This window comes from Heteronotia binoei, chromosome 13 (genome assembly GCF_032191835.1).
Source record: "Heteronotia binoei isolate CCM8104 ecotype False Entrance Well chromosome 13, APGP_CSIRO_Hbin_v1, whole genome shotgun sequence".
Lineage (NCBI taxonomy): Eukaryota > Metazoa > Chordata > Lepidosauria > Squamata > Gekkonidae > Heteronotia > Heteronotia binoei.
This window is the reverse complement of record NC_083235.1, coordinates 32,512,539-32,532,885: the sequence shown is the minus strand read 5'-3', so window position 1 is coordinate 32,532,885 and position 20,347 is coordinate 32,512,539. Positions and strand designations below refer to the sequence as shown.

General features: G+C 44.4%; 1 protein-coding gene across 1 annotated transcript in view; it reads left to right on the top strand.

Moving 5' to 3' along the window:
* Nucleotides 1–20,347, top strand: part of AVIL (advillin) — a 52,733-nt gene that overhangs the window by 14,999 nt on the left and 17,387 nt on the right. The window contains exons 2-12 of the mRNA XM_060252875.1: nucleotides 2,978–3,077; nucleotides 4,715–4,789; nucleotides 7,071–7,270; nucleotides 8,611–8,719; nucleotides 9,076–9,186; nucleotides 10,699–10,904; nucleotides 14,079–14,157; nucleotides 15,407–15,505; nucleotides 17,189–17,342; nucleotides 18,679–18,779; nucleotides 19,677–19,814. Of these exons, the coding sequence (XP_060108858.1) occupies nucleotides 3,012–3,077; nucleotides 4,715–4,789; nucleotides 7,071–7,270; nucleotides 8,611–8,719; nucleotides 9,076–9,186; nucleotides 10,699–10,904; nucleotides 14,079–14,157; nucleotides 15,407–15,505; nucleotides 17,189–17,342; nucleotides 18,679–18,779; nucleotides 19,677–19,814 (1,338 nt within the window). The 5' untranslated portion in view covers nucleotides 2,978–3,011. The remainder of the gene's footprint in view (nucleotides 1–2,977; nucleotides 3,078–4,714; nucleotides 4,790–7,070; nucleotides 7,271–8,610; nucleotides 8,720–9,075; nucleotides 9,187–10,698; nucleotides 10,905–14,078; nucleotides 14,158–15,406; nucleotides 15,506–17,188; nucleotides 17,343–18,678; nucleotides 18,780–19,676; nucleotides 19,815–20,347) is intronic.

Sequence of the window (20,347 nt, the reverse complement as noted above, 5' to 3'; positions counted from 1 at the left end):
GAGAGCTCTCCTAGAAGCTGCCCTTTCAAGGACAGCTCTGCAAGAGCTGTGACTAACCCAAGGCCATTCCAGCAGCTGCAAGTGGGGAATCAAACCCGGTTCTCCCAGATAAGAGTCCATGCACTTAACCACTGCACCAAACTGGCTCTTTAAGGGTGAAAAACCAAGTGTGACTGTCAAGAGCTCCAGGAGGATCTCCACAAATTGTGTGAGTAGGCAACAATGTGGCAAATGAATTTCAGTGTAGGTAAAAATAAGGTGACCAAAAAAAAATCTCAACTGAACTTGCTGAGACAGAGGAAAAGAGACTTTGGGGTCAAAGTGAATAGCTCAATGAAAATGTCACCCCATTTTGATGCAGTGGTGAAAAAGGCAAATTCTGTGTTGGGAATTATCACAAAAGGGATTGAAAATAAGATATGATATTATGATCTCCAGTATAGATCTATGATGCAACATCATTTTGAAGACTGTGTACAATTTTGGTCACTGTATCTCAAAAAGGACATTACAGAACTGGGAAAAGTACAGACGAAGGCAACCAAGATGATCAAGGGGCTGGAGTGCTTTTCCTATGAGGAAAGACTGAAGTGTCTGGAACTTTTGGTTTAGAAAAGAGATAAGGAGGGATATGATGGAGATTTATAAAACTATGCATGGGTTAGAGAGAATGGACAGTGTGAGCTTTCTCCCCCTTTCCCAAAATACTGGAACTCAAGGGCATCCAATGAAGCTGATGGTTGTAGATTTAAGACAAACAAAATGAAATACTTCTTTACACAATAAATTATTGAAATGTGGAACGCACTGCCAGAGGATGTAGCAAATACCATAGGCAGAGACAGCTTTGAAAGGAAATTAGATTCAGGGGGGTGAGGTCATAAGAACATAAGAGAAGCTATGTTAGATCAGGCCAATGGCCCATCCAGTCCAACACTCTGTGTCACACAGTGGCAAAATTTAGATAGATAGATAGATAGATAGATAGATAGATAGATTGATAGATTGATAGATTGATAGATTGATAGATTGATAGATAGATAGATAGATAGATAGATGATAGATAGATAGATAGATAGATAGATAGATAGATAGATAGATAGATAGATAGATAGATAGATAGATATAGATACACACACACACACACTGTGGCTAATAGCCACTGATGGACCTCTGCTCCCTATTTTTATCTAAACCCCTCTTGAAGGTGACTATGCTTGTGGCTGCCACCACCTCCTGTAGCAGTGAATTCCACATGTTAATCACCCTTTGGGTGAAGAAGTACTTCCTTTTATCCATTTTAACTTGACTGCTCAGCAATTTCATCGAATGCCCACGAGTTCTTGTATTGTGAGAAAGGGAGAAAAGGACTTCTTTCTCTACTTTCTCCATCCCATGTATTATCTTGTAAACCTCTATCATGTCACCCCACAGGCTACGTTTCTCCAAGCTAAAGAGCCCAAGCGTTTCAACCTTTCTTCATAGGGAAAGTGTTCCAACCCTTTAATCATTCTAGTTGCCCTTTTCTGGACTTTCTCCAATGCTATAATATCCTTTTTGAGGTGTGGCGACCAGAACTGCACACAGTACTCCAAATGAGACTGCACCATCGATTTATACAGGGGCATTATGATACTGGCTGATTTGTTTTCAGTTCCCTTCCTAATAATTCCCAGCATGGCGTTGGCCTTTTTTATTGCAAACGCACACTGTCTTGACATTTTCAGTGAGTTATCTACCATGACCCCAAGATCTCTCTCTTGGTCAGTCTCTGCCAGTTCACACCCCATCAACTTGTATTTGTAGCTGGGATTCTTGGCCCCAATGTGCATTAGGTCAATCAGCAACTACTAGCCATGGCGGTTAAAGAGAGCCTCCACATTCAGAGGCAGTCAACCTCTGAATCTGAGTGCCAGGAAGCAAACGTCAGGGGATGGCCTTGGCTTCTATGGCCTATTGTTGGTCCTCTAGGTTGGCTACTGTCTGAAATAGGATCCTTGAGAAACATGACCACTGGCCTGGTCCATCAGCACTCTTCATATGCTATCTTCACTTTCTTCCAAGCAACAGAAATGTAATGTTACAGGCATTCAGTGATAACCAAGGAAACTTTAGAGAGGCAGGGACTCTATGGGACCTTCTGACCTCTGCAGGTCGTCCCCACCACCAGCTTCCTTTTTCTTTGACTACCTGGTTTCAGAAAGTACCCTGAGATGCCTCATTCAAGCCAGTGCAGGTGTGATGCTCCAAACCTAAAACTCTTCAACACATCCATCAGTGAGCTGCATGCATGCAGTTTAGTGTGAGGGTTCTGTGTGCTTAGCTGCTGAAGAGAGGGCTGCAGGTGGGCTTGGAGAAGGATCCAAGAGATACTCTAAGTTTAGAGGGAAGCCTAAGTTTAAAGTGCTGAAGTTAACCTGTAACCTCCACCAGAATAAGTCTGCCTTTGTTTTAAGTTATCATCTGGTGTTCTGCTCTGCCATGCCTACATTAGTTGAAATAAAATGGGCAGGTAATGCAAAACATGGCTTTTCCAGACTTTGCTTATGGGAATGAATTACAGTCATACAAACACAATTGGAATGATGGATGAGCCAAATCTGCTTCTTTCCTGACTCTGGGATACAACCTATGCAAAAAGCTCAATCTTATTTGCATAGCTCCACCTCTTTATCTACATAGACCCTCCCTTAGTTCTTTTTCTTGATCATGTTACAGTGTGACGGAATGTGTGCCTACGATGAAGGTTCATGAGCAAAAGACGGGTTTTAAAGAACGATCAATAAAGTAAGCACTGTGGAAAATGTACATGAATGTGCATGCCTAATACCATCTTGAATCCACTAATTGTCATGGACTGACATGGGAGAGATCACCAGGGCATGGTTTGAACAAAGTGAATCCAAATTTCATTGCCCCCTGAGTGGCATTCCATATTCTCATCTCGATAATAAAACTTTTTGTTCTTGTTTGGCAGGTATAACAGAATATTCTGAAAACTGGAAGCCACCATGGCTCTGACAGGTGCTTTCAAGGCTGTTACCAACAAGCCAGGATTGGTCATCTGGAGAATCGAGGTGAGGCAAGGCTGTTTTCTCAATGCCAAGTAGGAATTTGCCATCCATCATGTGAGAGAGCCATTCTTCCATTTGCAGATAACCATGCTTGGAACATATTGCTTACTAGTTAGTTTCAGGTGGGTAGCTGTGTTAGTCTGTAGTAGCAAAATACAGTAGAACAGGGGTGTCAAACATGCGGCCCAGGGGATGGATTAGGTCCCCAGAGGGGTCCTATCAGGCCTGTGAGTAAATAAAAAGTAGGTTTGTAACTTACAGATACGCACCTGAACAGCATACTCAAAACTGCTACAGCACAGACATTATCTCCAGTTTTTGATGCAATAATTCAGAACAAGAGATGTCAGTTATCAGAGACTGTTAAATAAACAAAATATTGCAAGAATGCTGATGTTTTAAGCATGTTTATTTTAAGGGGGGGGGGGTTGTTTAAATTAATTGTGTCTGTCTGTGTCTGCTACATTTCATGACACACATAACCCGGCCCGACAAGGTCTCATTTATATCAGATCCAGCCCTCATAACAAATGAATTTGACACCCCTGCAGTAGAACCTTAAAAGATGAACAAGATTACCAGAGTATAAGCTTTCATGAGTCAAAGAGCACTTGTCAGCTATCCATAGTTGACAAAGTGAGCTTAGACTCACAAAAGCATATACCTTGGGAAATTTTGTTTGGTTCTTAAGGTGCTACTGGACCAATTTTGTTCTCTTGTTAGTTAGACAGGGTTGCCTCCTTTATTCCCAGCAAGATTCTTGTGCCTTTAAAGAGCTATGTGGTATGCCAGTGTCCAACAGGTAGAAATGTCCCCATCCTTGCATCTTCAGGCTGCAAAGGCATTTACTTCTTCACCCAAAGAGTAATTAACAAGTGGAAGTAATTAACAGGAAGTGGTGGCAGCTAGAAGAAGATATTGGATTTATATCCCGCCTTCCACTCCGGAGAGTCTCAGAGCGGCTCACAATCTCCTTTACCTTCCTCCCCCACAACAAACACCCTGTGAGGTGGGTGGGGCTGGAGAGGGCTCTCACAACAGCTGCCCTTTCAAGGACAACCTCTGCAAGAGCTATGGCTGACCCAAGGCCATGCTAGCAGGTGCAAGTGGAGGAGTGGGGAATCAAACCCGGTTATCCCAGATAAGAGTCCATGCACTTAACCACTACACCAAACTGGCTCTCCTACACCAAATTGGCTCTCCTACACCAAGCTGGCATCGACAGCTTCAAGATGGGATTGGATAAAAATATGGAACAGAGGTCCATCAGTGGCTATTAGCCACAAGAACACTATGTGTGGTGCATTGATGCTCTGTATTCCCGGTGCTTGGGGGTTAACAGTAGCAGGGCTTCTGGAATTCTGACCCCACTGGTGAACCTCCTGATGGTACCTGGGTTTTGGCCACTGTGTGACCATTTTCAGCACCTCGTAGCTTGGCTGTTGACTTCTACAAGGTAGATAATGTTTAGAGGGCAAGTTAACGCAACCACATAATCCATCTTCCATGCATATTATCCCGAGTATATTGTCTTCCTGTCTACTTTACTGATAGACACTTCAGAGGATGATGAAATTACTCAAACCATCGAGTATACTTTGTCTTCTGACCTTAGTAACATGTTTGTTTCTTCTTCCCAGAAAATGGATCTAGTGCCATTGCCTCCGAATGCCTACGGCAGCTTCTATGAGGGTGACTGTTACGTTCTCCTCTCGGTAAGGGCACTGAGGGTTGGGCCAAAGTTGGCATCAGAGATCTCATCTTCTTCTATTCATTGTGCTTATGAAGCATTACCCAGGTTCATGCTGGGAATAATTTTAGAAAAGGGAATTAAATCAATTCCTGGAAGAGAGGTCTATCAATGGCAATTAACCATGATGACTAAAACTGAACATTTTTAGAGACAGTAAAGCTCCAAATACCAGTTGCTGGAAGGGCCTTGGCCTCTGTGCCTTGCTTGTAGACCCCTATAGCGCATTTAATCGGCTTATAGACTTTAGACTGGAGACATTCCAGGTGTGCTAAGCAAGGAATAAAGCATGGGTTAGGGATCAATCAAAAAGCAGCTTTTGGGACTGAACTTTTGAAGGGGATATGAAAGGCAGGGCTATCTGTCCTAAACCACTGCACAGCATCTAGGATTCTTGGGCTCTGGGCAACTTGCCTGTCCATTCACCTCACATGTTCATCCCACAATAAACACACAGAGATTATTTCGAAATAATGCCCAATCATGTCCATAATTTAAGTGCACCTCTGTTCTTCCTCCGTTCAGCCTAGGGTTGCCAGCTGTGGACTGGGAAACACCCGGAGATTTGGGGAGCAGAGTTTGGGGAGGGAAGGGACCTCAGTGGGATATAATGCCATACAGCTCACCTTCCAGAGCACCCATTTTCTCCAGGGGAACTGATCAAAATAACCTGGAGACAAGTTGTAATTCCAGATCTCCAGCCACCACTTGGAGACTGGCAAACCTACCTCTACCCCTATAAGATTTCAGACCAATACACTGGTTTGTATCCAGCCGTACAGTTCTGAAGACTTAAGTCAAGAGCACTTCCATGTAATTTTCATGGATTTCCTCTCTCATGGTGTAGACTCCCCTTTGCTCCCCTATTCTGTTCCTGAGAGTTTGCTGACCACCCAAGGACAAAACTGGTGGAGGGGAATGAGTGGGCATTGGTTGGAGAGGGCTGTAGTTGGAGGGGAAAGTTAGTAAGCCCCACTCTCAAGGTCTATTTCACAAGCAGATCTCTTTGGCTTCAAGCCACTGTTTTCTATGATATCAAAGTATGAGTTCGGCTAAACATGAGGAAGAACTTCCTGACAGAGCAGTTTCTCAGTGAAACAGGCTTCCTCAGGAAGTAGTGAGCTCTCTTTCTTTGGGGGGTTTTAAACAGAGGCTAGATGGCCATCTGACAGCAATGCTGGTCCTGTGAACTTAGGGGGAGGTATTTGTGAATTTCCTATATTGTGCAGGGGTTGGACTAGATGACCCTGGAGATCCCTTCCAACTCTATCATTCTATGATTCTATGAGTGTAAATAAAGGTAAAATACATTATTTCAAAGCCTCTTGTGCAACAACATCAACAAAAAGACATAGAGAAATGGCATTGTGTCTCAGTGACCTGGAATTGATTCAGGGGTGTAGCCAGGATTTTAAAAGTTGGGGGGCCTTTTAAAAAGTAGGGGACACCCTTTCCCATTCACTACAGGGCTTGCCACTTCTCAGAAGCTTTCTGGGGTAGGGGCAAAAGCTGGAGGCTCTGAAAGTGGCCAAGTCGAGGCAGCCAACACTAAAACTTTGGAATCAAGGAGGGACGGCACCTTGTGTGCAGCCAGGGGGAGGGGGTTCCTTCCACCTCCCTCTCCCCAACCCTGGCACTTTGCACCCAGCTGCTCCATCCATCCCCCCTTCCCCAGCTCATTCCCCACAGTTTCCTCCACCTCCTACTCCTCTGCCTCCCTCCTCTCCTCCTGCTGCTTTTGCTGCTGCAGTGCACTGTGCCCTGTGCACTGCTCAGCTCTCCCACCCCCAGCTGCCACTGATAAGGCTTCATCAGCTCAGCAATGCAAAAACAAAAAAGGCAGGCTGCACCCAAGAGGGCACCCTGGAAGTCAGGGGAAGTTGGGGGCAGTGCCCACACAGCCCCTCTGTGGGTATGGGCCTGAACTGATTCTGGGTCTGATTCCAGTCCGAGGTGCTGTGGCTCAAAGTCCCATCTCTGCTCTTTGTAGTACCTTTGCCACCTCTAGTGGTGGGGAAGAGGCACTGCAGGGCCTGCTACCAGACTGCTGCTCCAGCAAGAGAAAGGGTTGTGCCCATGAACTTACTATATCAGAGTGGAAGACAGCAGAAACTTGTGATAGCTGCCCCATTGGGGTGAACCTACAGACCTTGGGGCAGCTACCCTATCTTTGACCTTGCCCTGCAGCAGCTTGATCTACGTATACCCTTATTGCTCTCTGCAACCTTTGCCCATCCATCATGCAGACTCGCAGATCAGGCAACAGTGCACTGTCCTACGATATCCACTACTGGATTGGGAAAAGTTCCTCACAAGATGAGCAGGGCTGTGCGGCCATCTACACCACTCAACTGGATGACTACCTCGGTGGGGTCCCCGTGCAGCACCGTGAAGTGCAGAGCCATGAGTCTGAGCTTTTCAAAGGCTACTTCAAACAAGGCGTCATGTAAGTGGATTAGTGTTGCCAAGTCCAATTCAAGAAATATCTGGGAACTTTGGGGGTGGAGCCAGGAGCAAGCATAATTCCAAAGGGAGTTCTGGCCATCACATTTAAAGGGACTACACACCTTTTAAATGCATTCCCTCCACTGGAAATAATGACGGATAGGGGCACCTTCTTTGGGGGTTCATAGAATTGGATCCCCTGGTCCAATCTTTTTGAAACCTGGAGGGTGTTTTGAGGAGAGGTCCTGGATGCTATGTTGTAAATTTGGTGCCTCTACCTCAAAAAACAACCCCCCAGAGCCCCAGATACCCACGGACCAATTCTCCATTATACCCTATGGAAATTGGTCTCCATAGGGAATAATGGAATGTCCAGCAGATGTTTCCCCTCCCCCCTGCTTTTTGATGATCCTGAAATGCGGGGAGGGCTTCCAAACCGAGGGATCCCCTGCCCCCACCTGACGATTGGCAACCCTAAAGTAGATTGACTTGTAGAGTTTTCTTGGGGAGCAGGCCAGATTTGCTGGATTCAAGTTGGGAAACTCTGTGTAATACCTTTTATTAAGACCAAGCAAACTGAGACAAAATGTTGCTCAAGCTTTTGAGTTCACTAGGATTTCTTATTAGGCTGGTGGTTACAAGATTTAGATCCTTGGCGTCTGTTGTAAACAATACATTTCTTCAAGGAATGCCATTGTGCTGCTAAAAGGTGTCATGGGTGGAGGTGGCTGAGGGCATTAGTTGGGCATTGCCTGGTACCACCACTAGACTGGAACAGAGAGTCATGGCTTGGAGGCCACTGCTCTGCACAAAAGCTCCATGGATGGACCTGCACTATGAGATCTGGGGACAGAGTTGGAGGAGCATGTCAGAACCTGCCCAGCTCAGGATCTTCGGGTGGGGTGGGCTACACAGCATGTGGCCTTTGAGTTATGCACCTCTGCACTGACTCCTCCCGAGGAGGAATCAAAACGCTGCAACTATCCCTATGCAAGAGCATCATAGTCCACAGCTGAAGAATATGCCAGATGATATATTCCATATATATGTTGTACTAAGAACTGTCCCAGTGGGTCATTTGCTTTAAATAAATCAGGGGTGTTGATATGGGGATGGGGTTATAATGCTCAAGCATCATTATAACTGATCTTTAGGCTGCAATTTTAAGTACATTTATAAGGAATTATGTCCCACTGGATTTAGTGAGACTTGTATGTTTAGGACTGCACAGTCACATTACCACAAGCCATTCGTTTCGCTATCAGCAAAACGTAGTTCATTCGGCCAGTGTGGCAGATTGTTGCTCTCATGCTCCTTTTCCATATACTCTTCCCCAACCAGCTACAAGAAGGGGGGTGTTGCATCTGGAATGAACCATGTGGAGACCAATGTCTACAATGTCAAGCGTCTGCTGCACGTTAAAGGCAAGAGGAATGTCACAGCCACTGAGGTGAGCTTCAGCTAAGGTGTGTTCCCTGCCCTGAATCTAAAGGTTTATCAGTTCCTCTATTGTCCTGAATTGATTCTTTATATCTCACCTTGGCTTAGATCCAGATTAACGTTTCCACAGGCCTTCTGCCCATAGAGAGTGACTTTTCTGCCTCCTCTCTCCCACAAGATCCCCAAATGCCTCCTAAATCCTGTTTTGGGGACTTTTAAAGGGCATTCCAGGATGTTGCTGTAGAGGGGAGATCAGAAAATCACACTTTGTGAACAGTCTCTCCACCCATGGAAAAGTTAGCCTGGACCCAGTCTTGCTTCACTTTCTGCCCTTCTGTGCTCACACCCTCTCCCTTAATTCTGTAGGTGGAAGTGAGCTGGGACAGCTTTAATGTCGGCGATGTGTTCCTGTTGGATCTTGGCAGAGTCATCGTACAGTGGAATGGACCAGAGAGCAATAAGCAGGAACGCATGAAGGTGGGAAATCTGCCACTTTTGAAAGGTTTCTGAGCTTCTTGAGGTTCCTATTAATTTATTTAATTGAAGGAAAAGTAAAAGGGAGAGCAAAGACTGAAAAATTCCTTTCTTGGAGATGACTTAACCTGAAGCATCTTTATTCTGCTCTTCCTATTTATACTCCAAAAGATTACTGCAATGTATGTAGCTGTTTCCTTCTCCTCTGATCCTTACAACAACCCTGTGATAGGCTGAAAAGCCTGTTATTTCCCTCATGTGTTTTGGAAGAGAAGGCTTTGACACTGTCACTTAGCTTCAGCCTCCTGAGGGGGGTTAGGAAAGAGTCAGATAGGTTGACTGGCAAACTATAGGTTTCCTCCCTGTACTCTTCTGCCTCTGTTCCTTTGATACTGATAAATCTCAGGGAAATTGCCTTATTTCCATTCACTTTTCTCTTGCACACACACAGAAGGTGGCATGCTGCTCTCCATCTTTGGCATCATGAGTGCAGGGATGCTCTGTGCATCTGCACCCATTCTATGTAGTTAGAATAGCTAGATGCTTGTCTCTGTTTCTCATCTTTAGTATCTAGAATGGAGTTCCCTAAATAAAGAACTCTTATTAGTTTGAAACTGACAAGTGACTCTGTGTAACTTTGTAACTGACCAGCACACTCAAAACAAAGAGAAGCTCTGCTTCGTTTAGCCATAAATGCACTCTGCTATGGTCAGGGTGGGGTTTTTTTTGTAGAAATGGCCCAACAGGAACTCATTTGCATATGAGGCCACCCTCCCCACCCCACCCCGACACCAAGCCATCCAGAACTGCGTTCCTGTGCATTCCTGTGCACTCAAAAAAAGCCCTGGTCATCACAACTTGGTGACAATCACTCCCTCTCCCCGCTCCCCCGGCAATAAGTAACTGTCTTCCCCATCTCCCAACAGTTGCCAGGCCATGCCTGCCAACCCTATATAGATTGTATCATCCAGAGTCACTGGGGAGCACACCTTGCGGTGATCAGTATATAGGAAGCAATCTAAAGGGCTGTCTCCTTTCTTACCCCTCAGTGCACAAACTATGGTCCTTAGGCTGCCATCTGGTGGTTGTTCCCCAATTTAAGGTAGCTGTCCTGTCATCAACCAGAGCTTATGCTTTTTCTCAGTGTAGCTTCCTCAGAAGCTGAGGAAATTTCTAAATTTTCAGAAGGTGTTACAAGGCCTTTTTGCTTGCTAGGCCTTTTAGTGGGGTATAAACGGCAGGCATCTTTTGTGAAGGGGCATTATCTGAGGGTTTTATTTTGTTGTTTTTAAACAGTAATGTCGTAATTGTAACATAAGCTGCTTTCAGGTATGGCACGATATAAATAACTAGGTTGAGAGTACAATCGAGTTGGTTGAGGAGCTAAGGAGGGAACTTGGCATTTGTAGCAACTATGCATCCCTCCAAATGGAGGTCCGGGAAGGTAAAAAAAGAAAATTCTGAACCAGCCATAGATTTTTTTGTGTGCTAACCCATAGGCAATGTCTTCCCTAGGCTATGCTCCTTGCTAAAGACATCCGTGATCGAGAACGCGGCGGCCGGACGGAGATCAGGGTGGTGGAAGGTGATGAGGAAGAAGCCAGCCCAGACTTGATGAAGGTTTTGGAGAGTGAACTTGGAGAGAGACCACAGGACCTGAAACCTGCCATTTCAGATGAAGCAGTAGAACAGCAGCAGAGAACCAGCATCACTCTCTATCGGTCTGTGGATAAGATTTTACTGGGTGCAGAAGACTGGGTTTCCAGCGTTGAGTTGGGAAATTGTAGGAGATTTGGTGGGTGAAGGGTTTGGGGAGGAAAGCATCATTAGTGGGGTATAATGCCATAGAATCCACCCTCATAAGCAGCCATTTTCTTCAGGGGAACTGATCTTTGTAGTCTGGGAAATTAGAAGAAGAAGAGAAAAGAAGAGATTGGATTTATACCCTGTCCTTCACTCAGAGTCTTGGAGCGGTTTACAATCTCCTTTCCTTTCCCTCCCCACAACAGACACCCTGTGAGGTAGGTGGGGCTGAGAGCTCTTTCCAGAACTACTCTTGAGAGAACAGCTCAGAGAACTGTGACTGACCCAAGGTCACACCAGCAGTGCATGTGAAGGAGTGGGGAATCAAACCCAGTTCTCCAGTTTAGAGTCCACCACTCTTAATCACTGCACCACACTGGCTCTCAGTTTGAATTAGTGTGAGTTCAAGTTGAATTCCGGGAGATCTCAAGGCCCCACATGGAGATTAGCAAGGCTAGAACTAGACTTCATTATAGTGATTCAGTAGTGATACAGAGAGTATACAGAAGGAGTGTGAGGTGGTATTTGCTAACAGAATCTTTTCTGCTGGGATTGACCGAAGGTGAGGTTGCCAAGTTTGTCTTTGAAAAATGTTTTTGCACTTTCCCTATCCTGCTCATCTCCCACATCCTGGCAGAGAGATGTGTTGGGACCAAGATGCAGAAGTTCTCACACAGAATTTGATAGGCCAGGAGCAGAACTAGGGAGAATTTTGTTGGTTAAGGGTAGAGCCAGAGTGAAGCCACAAAGCTCAAAACTCTCGTCATTTAATGCTTTTAGCTCACAAAGTAGAATTTTTGCTCATAACACTCCACAGCTTAGAGAGAACATTGTTGCAGTTTAACACAGTCTTGCAGTTTAACACAGAGGAGAGTTGGTGGGTCTGTGGATGGGATTTTTCTTTCTTTCTTTGTTGCTGTCAAGTCACTGCTGACTTGTGGCAACTCAATTGTATTTCCAAGGCAAGAGACATTCAGTGGTGATTTGAAGAAGAAGAAGATATTGAATTTATACCCCACCCTTCACTCTGAATCTCAAAGTGGTTTACAGTCTCCTTTACCTTCCTCCCCCACAACAGACACCCTGTGAGGTGGGTGGGGCTGAGAGAACTCTCACAGAAGCTGGCATTTCAGGCACAGCTCTGTGAGAACTATGGCTGATCCAAGACCATTCCAGCAGCTGCAAGTGGAGGAGTGGAAAATCGAACCCAATTCTCCTGGATAAGAATCTGTGCACTTAATCACTACACCAAATTTACAATTGCTTGCCTTCTACATATTGATCCTGGAATTCTTTGGTGGTCACTCATCCAAGAGCACTGACCAGGGACAACCCTGTTTAGCTTGTGAGGAGATTGGGCTAGTCTGAGCTATCCAAGTCAGAATGTGAACAGGATTGGTAGGAAGCAATGTTTCTTGAGTCAGCTCTGATATTTATTAGTTTTTCAGCCACCAGGTTCCAATTTAACCTATCAGGCTGCATTTCCATTGGCCCCACCAATAATATAACAGCCAGTTGGCCACCTCAGTCCAAATATGTTCCCTTTTCTTGATAAAAGACAGGACAATACACTCACCAAGCCCCTTCGCGGAGAGCCAGTTTGATGTAGGGGTTGAGTGTATGGACTCTTATCTGAGATAATCGGGTTTGATTCTCCACTCCTCCACTTGCACCTGCTTGAATGGCCTTGGGTCAGCCATAGGTATCACAGGCGTTGTCTTTGAAAGGGCAGCTGCTGTGAGAGACATCTCAGCCCCACCCACCTCACAGGGTGTCTGTTGAGGGGGAAGAAGATATAGGAGATTGTAAGCCACTCTGAGTCTCTGATTCAGAGAGAAGGGCGGGGTATAAATCTGCAATTCTTCTTATTATTATTCTTCAAGCCACCTAATCCAGATTATACTATACTGCCCATCAGGGATTACTGTATAATTTTATCAGGAGAGAAAATAGCTTTATAAATACCTGAGGACTCCTTCAGTGCTTCAGTGCCTTCCCATGGAATTCTAAATTAGTTCTGTGAAATCTGACTTGAATTTCATTGTAACAAGGATCAGCAAACCTGATATGAGGAGATCAGGATTGTAACCTGCCACTAACAGTAAACCCACTGAAATGACTGTTGTGAAAATGCTATCTGGAAACAGTGAATGGATCTACTGCTATAGTTTGGCGTGAAGGCCCTGGAACCTCGGTTTGTGATGGAAGAGTGTTGGTAAAGACTTTTAATGGCTGTAGATGTTTCCTTAATGTGGTCTCCTGATAGTTCTGTTCTTAAATGAGAACTGGGAGAGGCAGCTCCTTCCTGCTGAAGGGGGGAAAGCAAAAGTGTAAGGGTATGTGTGTGACTAGGAAATACAAGTAACTGAAGGATGTCTCCCTGGGTAGCAAGTCTTGGAGGGCTGATTTAGACATGCATGTCCATTATTCAGTGGATTTACTGCTTCATGACTCATAGCTGAATGTGTAACCGCACTGTGAATTACACAGAGTGAAGTGCTAATGAAAATGTTGCATGTGGTGTTTCCATTCATGATGTCTGTTTCGCACATACAAGTGGTTACTTCTTGTTACTGTCACTGAGTGATGAACATACGTGTGTGAACTCATTTTTTGCCTTGAGGAAAAACTGGAATTTGAACAATAATGAGGTGTTGTTTTTATATAGAAACCTCAGGGGATTTCTCCTGTTCAATCACCCATGGCTCAATTAAAAAAGAAACTCTGAAAAAGCTGAAAATAATGGAAAGACTACATAGAAACTGAAGTTGAGGGATCATGGAGCATGTAAAAAATATCTTTGTGGGCAGGGGTGGTTACAAGGCTCTTTTTTGTAAGCTCTTGGAGAATTGGCTACATCAGAGGTGTGTGACCTAATATGCAAAGGAGCTCCTGTTAGAATTCCACCCCTGTTTGTGGAATCCTGAAGAGCAAAATACACACACATACACAATACTATTACTAGCTGCTTCTGGAGAGCATTCTTACCATTCTGGTCGATGCTAAAAAGCCTCTTCAAAAATCAACGCTCTTCAAATACCAAAAGGGACAGTAGTACAAAATGAACCCACTTCTCTCTCCTTTTTGTTTAGTGTCTCAGACTCTGAAGGGAAAATGCAGATCACAGAAGAAGCCAGACGGCCTCTCATTCAGGAGATGTTGAATCATGATGTAAGCTCAAAATGGGGATGTGGCTATTTTTAGGGGTCTCCTTGATGCTGGTGCTTAGAAGATCTTCTGCAATGGCAATCTACACATTATTTACACTGAAAGAATTTTAATGGTATTAACGGTGAGATTACCCAGAATGACTGCCTTGAGAATTACAGCCTTGAGCTCTGATTTTGAGGTGTATTTTCTTAGAAATATCTATTGAAATCTGTAGATAATGGGAATTTTGGACAGACCACTTTTGGAAATATCTATGTTACAGATTTAGACTCCTCAGGAAAACTGGGGAACCATAGTTTTGTGAGGGGACTGAGAATCTCTCACAGAGCTTTACCAAATCACAAGTCTCAGATTTTGGGATTGATGAGCTGTGGTAGTTAACGTAATATAAAAACAGGTACAAAGCTGCATTGCAGAGAGATCCTATTTGTTTCTTCTAGTTTCTCTGGTTCGAAGCAGCACCAGAATAGGCTATCAAAGAGAAAAAAAGGGGGTGGGCCCTGCAGCAGCTATGGGTTGGATATTTTCACTTTTGTCCATTGATCAGACTATACTTGGAACTGTGGGACTCATGTGGACTAAAACTACACATGGTGGGGACTACTATGATATGGTTGACAAGCAGATGCTGGAAATCTGTGGGAGATTTACATCAGGCAGGAGACCCTGCTTCTGGTGTGAGCAGGAAGTGACATCTTCACATGGGGCAACACTTCAGCGTTCATCCAGTAGTCTGGTTTAGCCATAGAGTTTTGACCGAATACTAGAGCATCGACTGATTTGATGACATCACTTCTGGGTCATGTCAGAAGTGACATCATGCAGTGATCTACTGACCCCAATTTCCCCAGAATTCCCTTCCCCTACAGGCCAGCTGACAGTGGCAGGCAAAGCCAGCAAAGGGTAGAAGGTCTCCCACTGAAGCAGGAGATCTGACCTCCCTATTCAGTGAGGAGGGGAACTGGGCAAGATGAACCAGAAAAGCTGATGGGAGCTCATCTTATGTTTAGTAGGCAGAAACTGGTTGATAGGTTCCTCTAGGGGTTCGGGATTGTCCATCCCCAGCAAGCCCTTCCCACCACTGCTAAGATGGGCAGGAGGAGAAAAATGAGAGGGAAGTGGGCAACAGCCAGTGTCCCAAACAAATAAAGGATTACCTCATTTTCATCTATTCCCCAAGGAAACATGCTGTGAAGCTAATTAAGGACCGTGGGAGACTGCTCATTCCATTCTTTTTTTTCCCCCTCAGGACTGCTACATTCTGGATCATGGTGGCATGAAAATCTATGTATGGAAGGGGAAAGGTGCCACTAAGGTGGAGAAGCAAACAGCCATGTCTAAGGCCTTGGTATGGCAAGAAAATCTGACTAAATCATATCTTCCTATTTTACTCTTTTAAAGTTGGTTTTGAATTGGTTTTGAATATCTTTGTGTGTAAAATGCTCAGGATGCCAGTGGATGGACATACTTTATAAATATTATTCATAAGACTTACTGTTAATTTGATATGAGCCAATTTTATACAGTTCCATTATTCCAAATCTCTGGGGGTAGCATTTGTCTCCAGGTAGCTGTTTCTGCTGGGAATCAAATATCATTTGACTGGGATTCAGTACAACCTTGGAACACGTCCCACAACTGCTGATCCTATTCTGCACATTCAGTGTCATAAACGGATTGTCAGCTCTGGTTGGGAAATTCCTGAAGATTTGGAAATGGGACTGGGGGGAGGGGGCAGAGTTTGGGATGTGATGCCGTAGTGTCCACCTTCTGAGGCTGTCATTTCCTGCAGGAGAACTGATCTCTGTGGCCTGGACCAGGAGAATTCCAGGCTTACCAGGCGGCTGGAAACCATAGTCATAAAAGGAAAATGGCTATGTTTTCCCCTTGAGGTGACATAAATGAGCCACATTTTAGAAAATGATTTGTGGTTTGGATTGATATCACTCTGGAACCTCAGGCCATGGTGAAGTTTACCTCTCTCTTCTGCTTAGCGCTGCTATCTGATGAACGGTGAGGCTTGTCTTGTCTATTGCTGGCCTTCTGAGGAAGTTTTGGGAATGACCCCAGAATGCAGCTAGCTTGAGAATTGTAGCAGTTTTTTAATCTAATTAGCTAGCACACATGAATGAGTAGGCCAGCCACCATTGTACTTTCTAATTTGAGAAGGCATCTGAACACACTGAACATGAAATTGTAGGGGGAGGAAAAGAGCATTGCTGATATGTTCGAGGAAATGCATATATTCAAACTCAAACTGGATACATGGACTGAGTAGATGTCAACAGTTCTTGAGAATAGGTTGGTCTATTAAATACCAAAGTTCTCATTGACTAGATCAAAATTGATTTAACTCAGAGAATTTTTATTTTGGAGGTATTCTTGTATTTGTGTATGTGTGTGTGCACCTGGAAGTCATGGCAATCTCTGGTAACTGACCCCCTGGAGTATTCAGAGGATATTCAGAGAGGTGGCTGAATAGAGCCTGCCCCTGCCTCCAGGCTCTGATATTCTTTGGAGGTCTCCCATCCAAGTACTTGCCAGAGTTGACCCTGCTTAGCTTCTGAGATCTGATGAGATCGGGCTTGCCTGGGCTACCTAGGTCAGGGCTGACCGAGAATTTATACTTAAGAGGCTCAGGATGGAATTCTCATCCAGTTCTCTCTCTCATCCCCTCCCGCCTTGTAATTTTATCTTTAAATATATTCCCCAGTGTGATTTCCTCTACATACATCTGAAGAAATGAGCTGTGACTCACAAAAACTCATTGTCAGTATTTTAGGTGCCACTGGATTTTTGTTTCATTGTAGCATACTAACACGGTCGCCCCTTCGTGATCTGTGTTGATTGAGCAATAACTAACAGACTATACTTCGCCATTGCCATCAATAAAAAAAAATCACGTGGACAGCCCAACATGGATTTCTGATCATGAAGCCTACTATTGAAAAAACTTGGAAGTTTCTGTGACATTCAGTTGCTGTGCATTATTATTTCAGCAGACCATACAGTAGTTGCTTGTTCCCTACAGGAATTCATGAAGATGCAAGGGTACCCTTACAGCACCAACATAGAGACTGTGCATGATGGAGTGGAGTCAGCCATGTTCAAGCAGCTGTTCCAGAAGTGGACTGTCCTGGACCAGACAGTGGGACTAGGAAAAACATATACCGTTGGCCAGATTGGTAAGGAAGATCCTATTGCCAGAGAATCAGATGAGATCTAAGAACACCTACACTTTGTTTTTATTTACCAAATGTCTACTCTGCCCTTCTGCCCTCATCAGGGCCACCAAGGCTTGGATGGTATTGGGAAGTAGGTTTATTTTCCTTGCTTCTTCACAACTTCTGCTCACCTCCTGAGTTCCTCCATTTTAATTCAATCTTTCCCAAAATTGCTTTGTTGTGATTTTTGGGGGGTGGGGTGGGGGGTGGGGGGTCATAGCAAAGCTGGGGTGGCACCTATGAGGACAGGAAAGTCTGGATCTTCCTGGTCTTGCCCCCATTGGTGCCATTTTCTCTGTGTCAGTCTTCCATGGTGACTGTTGCCCCCACTCCACAGGGGGGCTTTTTAGTCCTTTTTTAAACCAACAATTGAGACATTATCATAGTGTTATCATAGCAATCTATTTGTCCTCCAAACTTCCAACTTTCATTTTGTTTAAAAAGTAAGGCTGTAGCTCCTTTCATTATAAGGACATGCCTTTCCCCTTATATCTCTGCAATGAAAGGGGCCGATACTTACTTCTGAAACAATGAATGCTGGGGATTCCCAAGCAATGAAAAGTCCAGAGAAAACACCATAGGGTTTAACTTCCTCTGGATGGTTGTATGTTCTCTTTCTTAATGATGTTTTATTGACAAGTAAAGAAGATATAGTAGAAACAAATACTCCTTCTTACATCTGGCAGAACTGCTAATCCTGCATCAGATCCCTAGAGACAGCCACTGCTCCTCAAGCTACCCACCTCTCTCTCCACCCCCACCCCCAAATTCAAACTGCTTAGCATGGTTTCTCTGATCCTCCCACAAACTGGATAGTGTCACCTGCCCAAACTCATATTGGTATTACATTCCAAAAACTGGATAATGATTCTTGGCTAACAAGAGATGGTCTCTTGCTATTAGCTTCCATTAATGAAATATTCAGAAGGATCATCAGGTATAACATTACTTAATTTGGGGATGTCCAAACTTCTTCCCCCCTAAGGCTTCCGTAGAGGTTCCTTCCAGCTCTCTGAGTCTCCTTAGATTCATATTGCTGATGACCTAAGGAAACTTCATATTGCTGATGAGCTAAGGCCACCTGATCAGCCTACCATCATTATGTTGTCAATATCTGAAGCATCTGTTTGCTTCCAGCCAATACTGAGAAGGTGCAGAAGGGCCAGAAGGCTGTAGGTTACTCCAGTCTTCCTCTTGTGGCTCTTTTATTCGTTGCCTCCCCAAAGTGTTCATGACTGCACATCTTTCATCCAATTGATGCTCTTTGCTCATCCTTTGACTCATGTTTCCTTTCCAGCTAAAGTCAGCCAGGAGAAATTTGATACCAGTGTCTTGCACGCCAGGCCAGAGCTGGCAGCCCAGGAGAGGATGGTGGACAATGGGGAAGGGAAAGTCGAGGTAAGAACTACAAAATGCTGGTTCCAACACAGAATCTGGATCCCTGTTGACTTGTCTGGTGAATGCAGCAGCCTTCTTTTTCACTGTTGTGCTTCCAGAATATCTTCACTCTACAAGAGTGATGAGTGTCATCCAGGCTTGATTGGTTACAGCACTCTGATGTCACAGTGAGCACAGCAGGTGTAGGAGTCATCATGGCTCCTCTGGCTACTATTGGTTTAGCTGCTGTGATGTCACAGAAAGGGTTGAGCAGTCTACAGCTCAACAACTAAGGGGGTATTAATGAGACCGTAGAAAACATTCATAACAGACAGGCAGAGGGTATTTAGCATTTAATAATAATTAATAATTACCATATGACATTGTATGTAGAATAGCCAGGAGATCCTGTCTAGCAGCCAGTAGTTCTAGTTCCTTTGGTGTTATGCACCAGTAGGTGGTAAGTTAGACTTGTTTTTAAGGCAAGAGGTGGTTTACCATTGCCTGTCTCTGCATCATGACCCTGGTATTCCTCGGAGGTCACCCTTCCAAATACTAGTCAAGGCCAACCCTGCTTAGCTTTTGAAATCCAATGTGACTGGGCTAAGCCTGGGTTGTCCAGGTCAGTGCATTTCTGAAATTGATTGGCATTTTCTAATAATGCTTGTTGGAAAATCCAAAGTTCAGGGCAGGGAAAGACCATTGATGCAGCCAGAAATATGCAGATTAAGAAAATATGCTTAATTTTTTTAAACTGGTATAATACAGTCTAAGTAAAGAACCTGTGCATTTGGAATCTGGCCTTTCTTGGAACTTACACTATTGTGTGTATGTGTGTGTGTGAGAGAGAGTTGTGGAGGGAGGGGTCTGTGCCTTTGCCAGGATAAGATCTATTCCCATCCCGTTTGCTATCTCTAGGTCTGGAGAATTGAGAACCTGGAGCTGGTGCCAGTGGAACGTCAATGCCATGGATTCTTCTATGGTGGAGATTGTTATTTAGTCCTGTATACCTATGAGGTCAACGGGAAGCCTCACTATATCTTGTACATCTGGCAGGTAGGTAGAGAGTGTTTTGTGGGGTGGTGCCAGCCAGCTACAGTTTCTGTAGATTCCTTCAAAATGTGCCATCCAGCTGTTCTTAATAGCCCACCATGGTTGGTTGTCAACTGTAAAGTCCGTTCCAATAGACCTCACTCCCATCTTTTGCATCAACATCATTGTAAGTACAATAGGTCTTGTTTGCTTAAAACACTTATTTTGGAATGCCAGAATATACCGCAGTTCTGTTTCAAGTTTTACATATTGCTGAATTAGAGCAATTGCTGGGAGATTCTTCTCAGTGCTATTTAAATAACAGCCATGCTGGGCCCCAATTTGGATCAGGGTCCCAGTATTGGAGAAGAAGGGACTTAACCCTCCCCTTCCATAAGTTTTGACTATCAAAACCAGCTTCCTTCCTAAGGTGTTATTCGCCCTGGAAAAGAAAGAAAGATTTGCTTGTCTCCTCCTGCCCTTGTCCAGCTAATTTTTTTTTTACTAATTTGGCAATCCAGTCTTATTCCACTGTTTATTGTAAGTCTTATAGTATT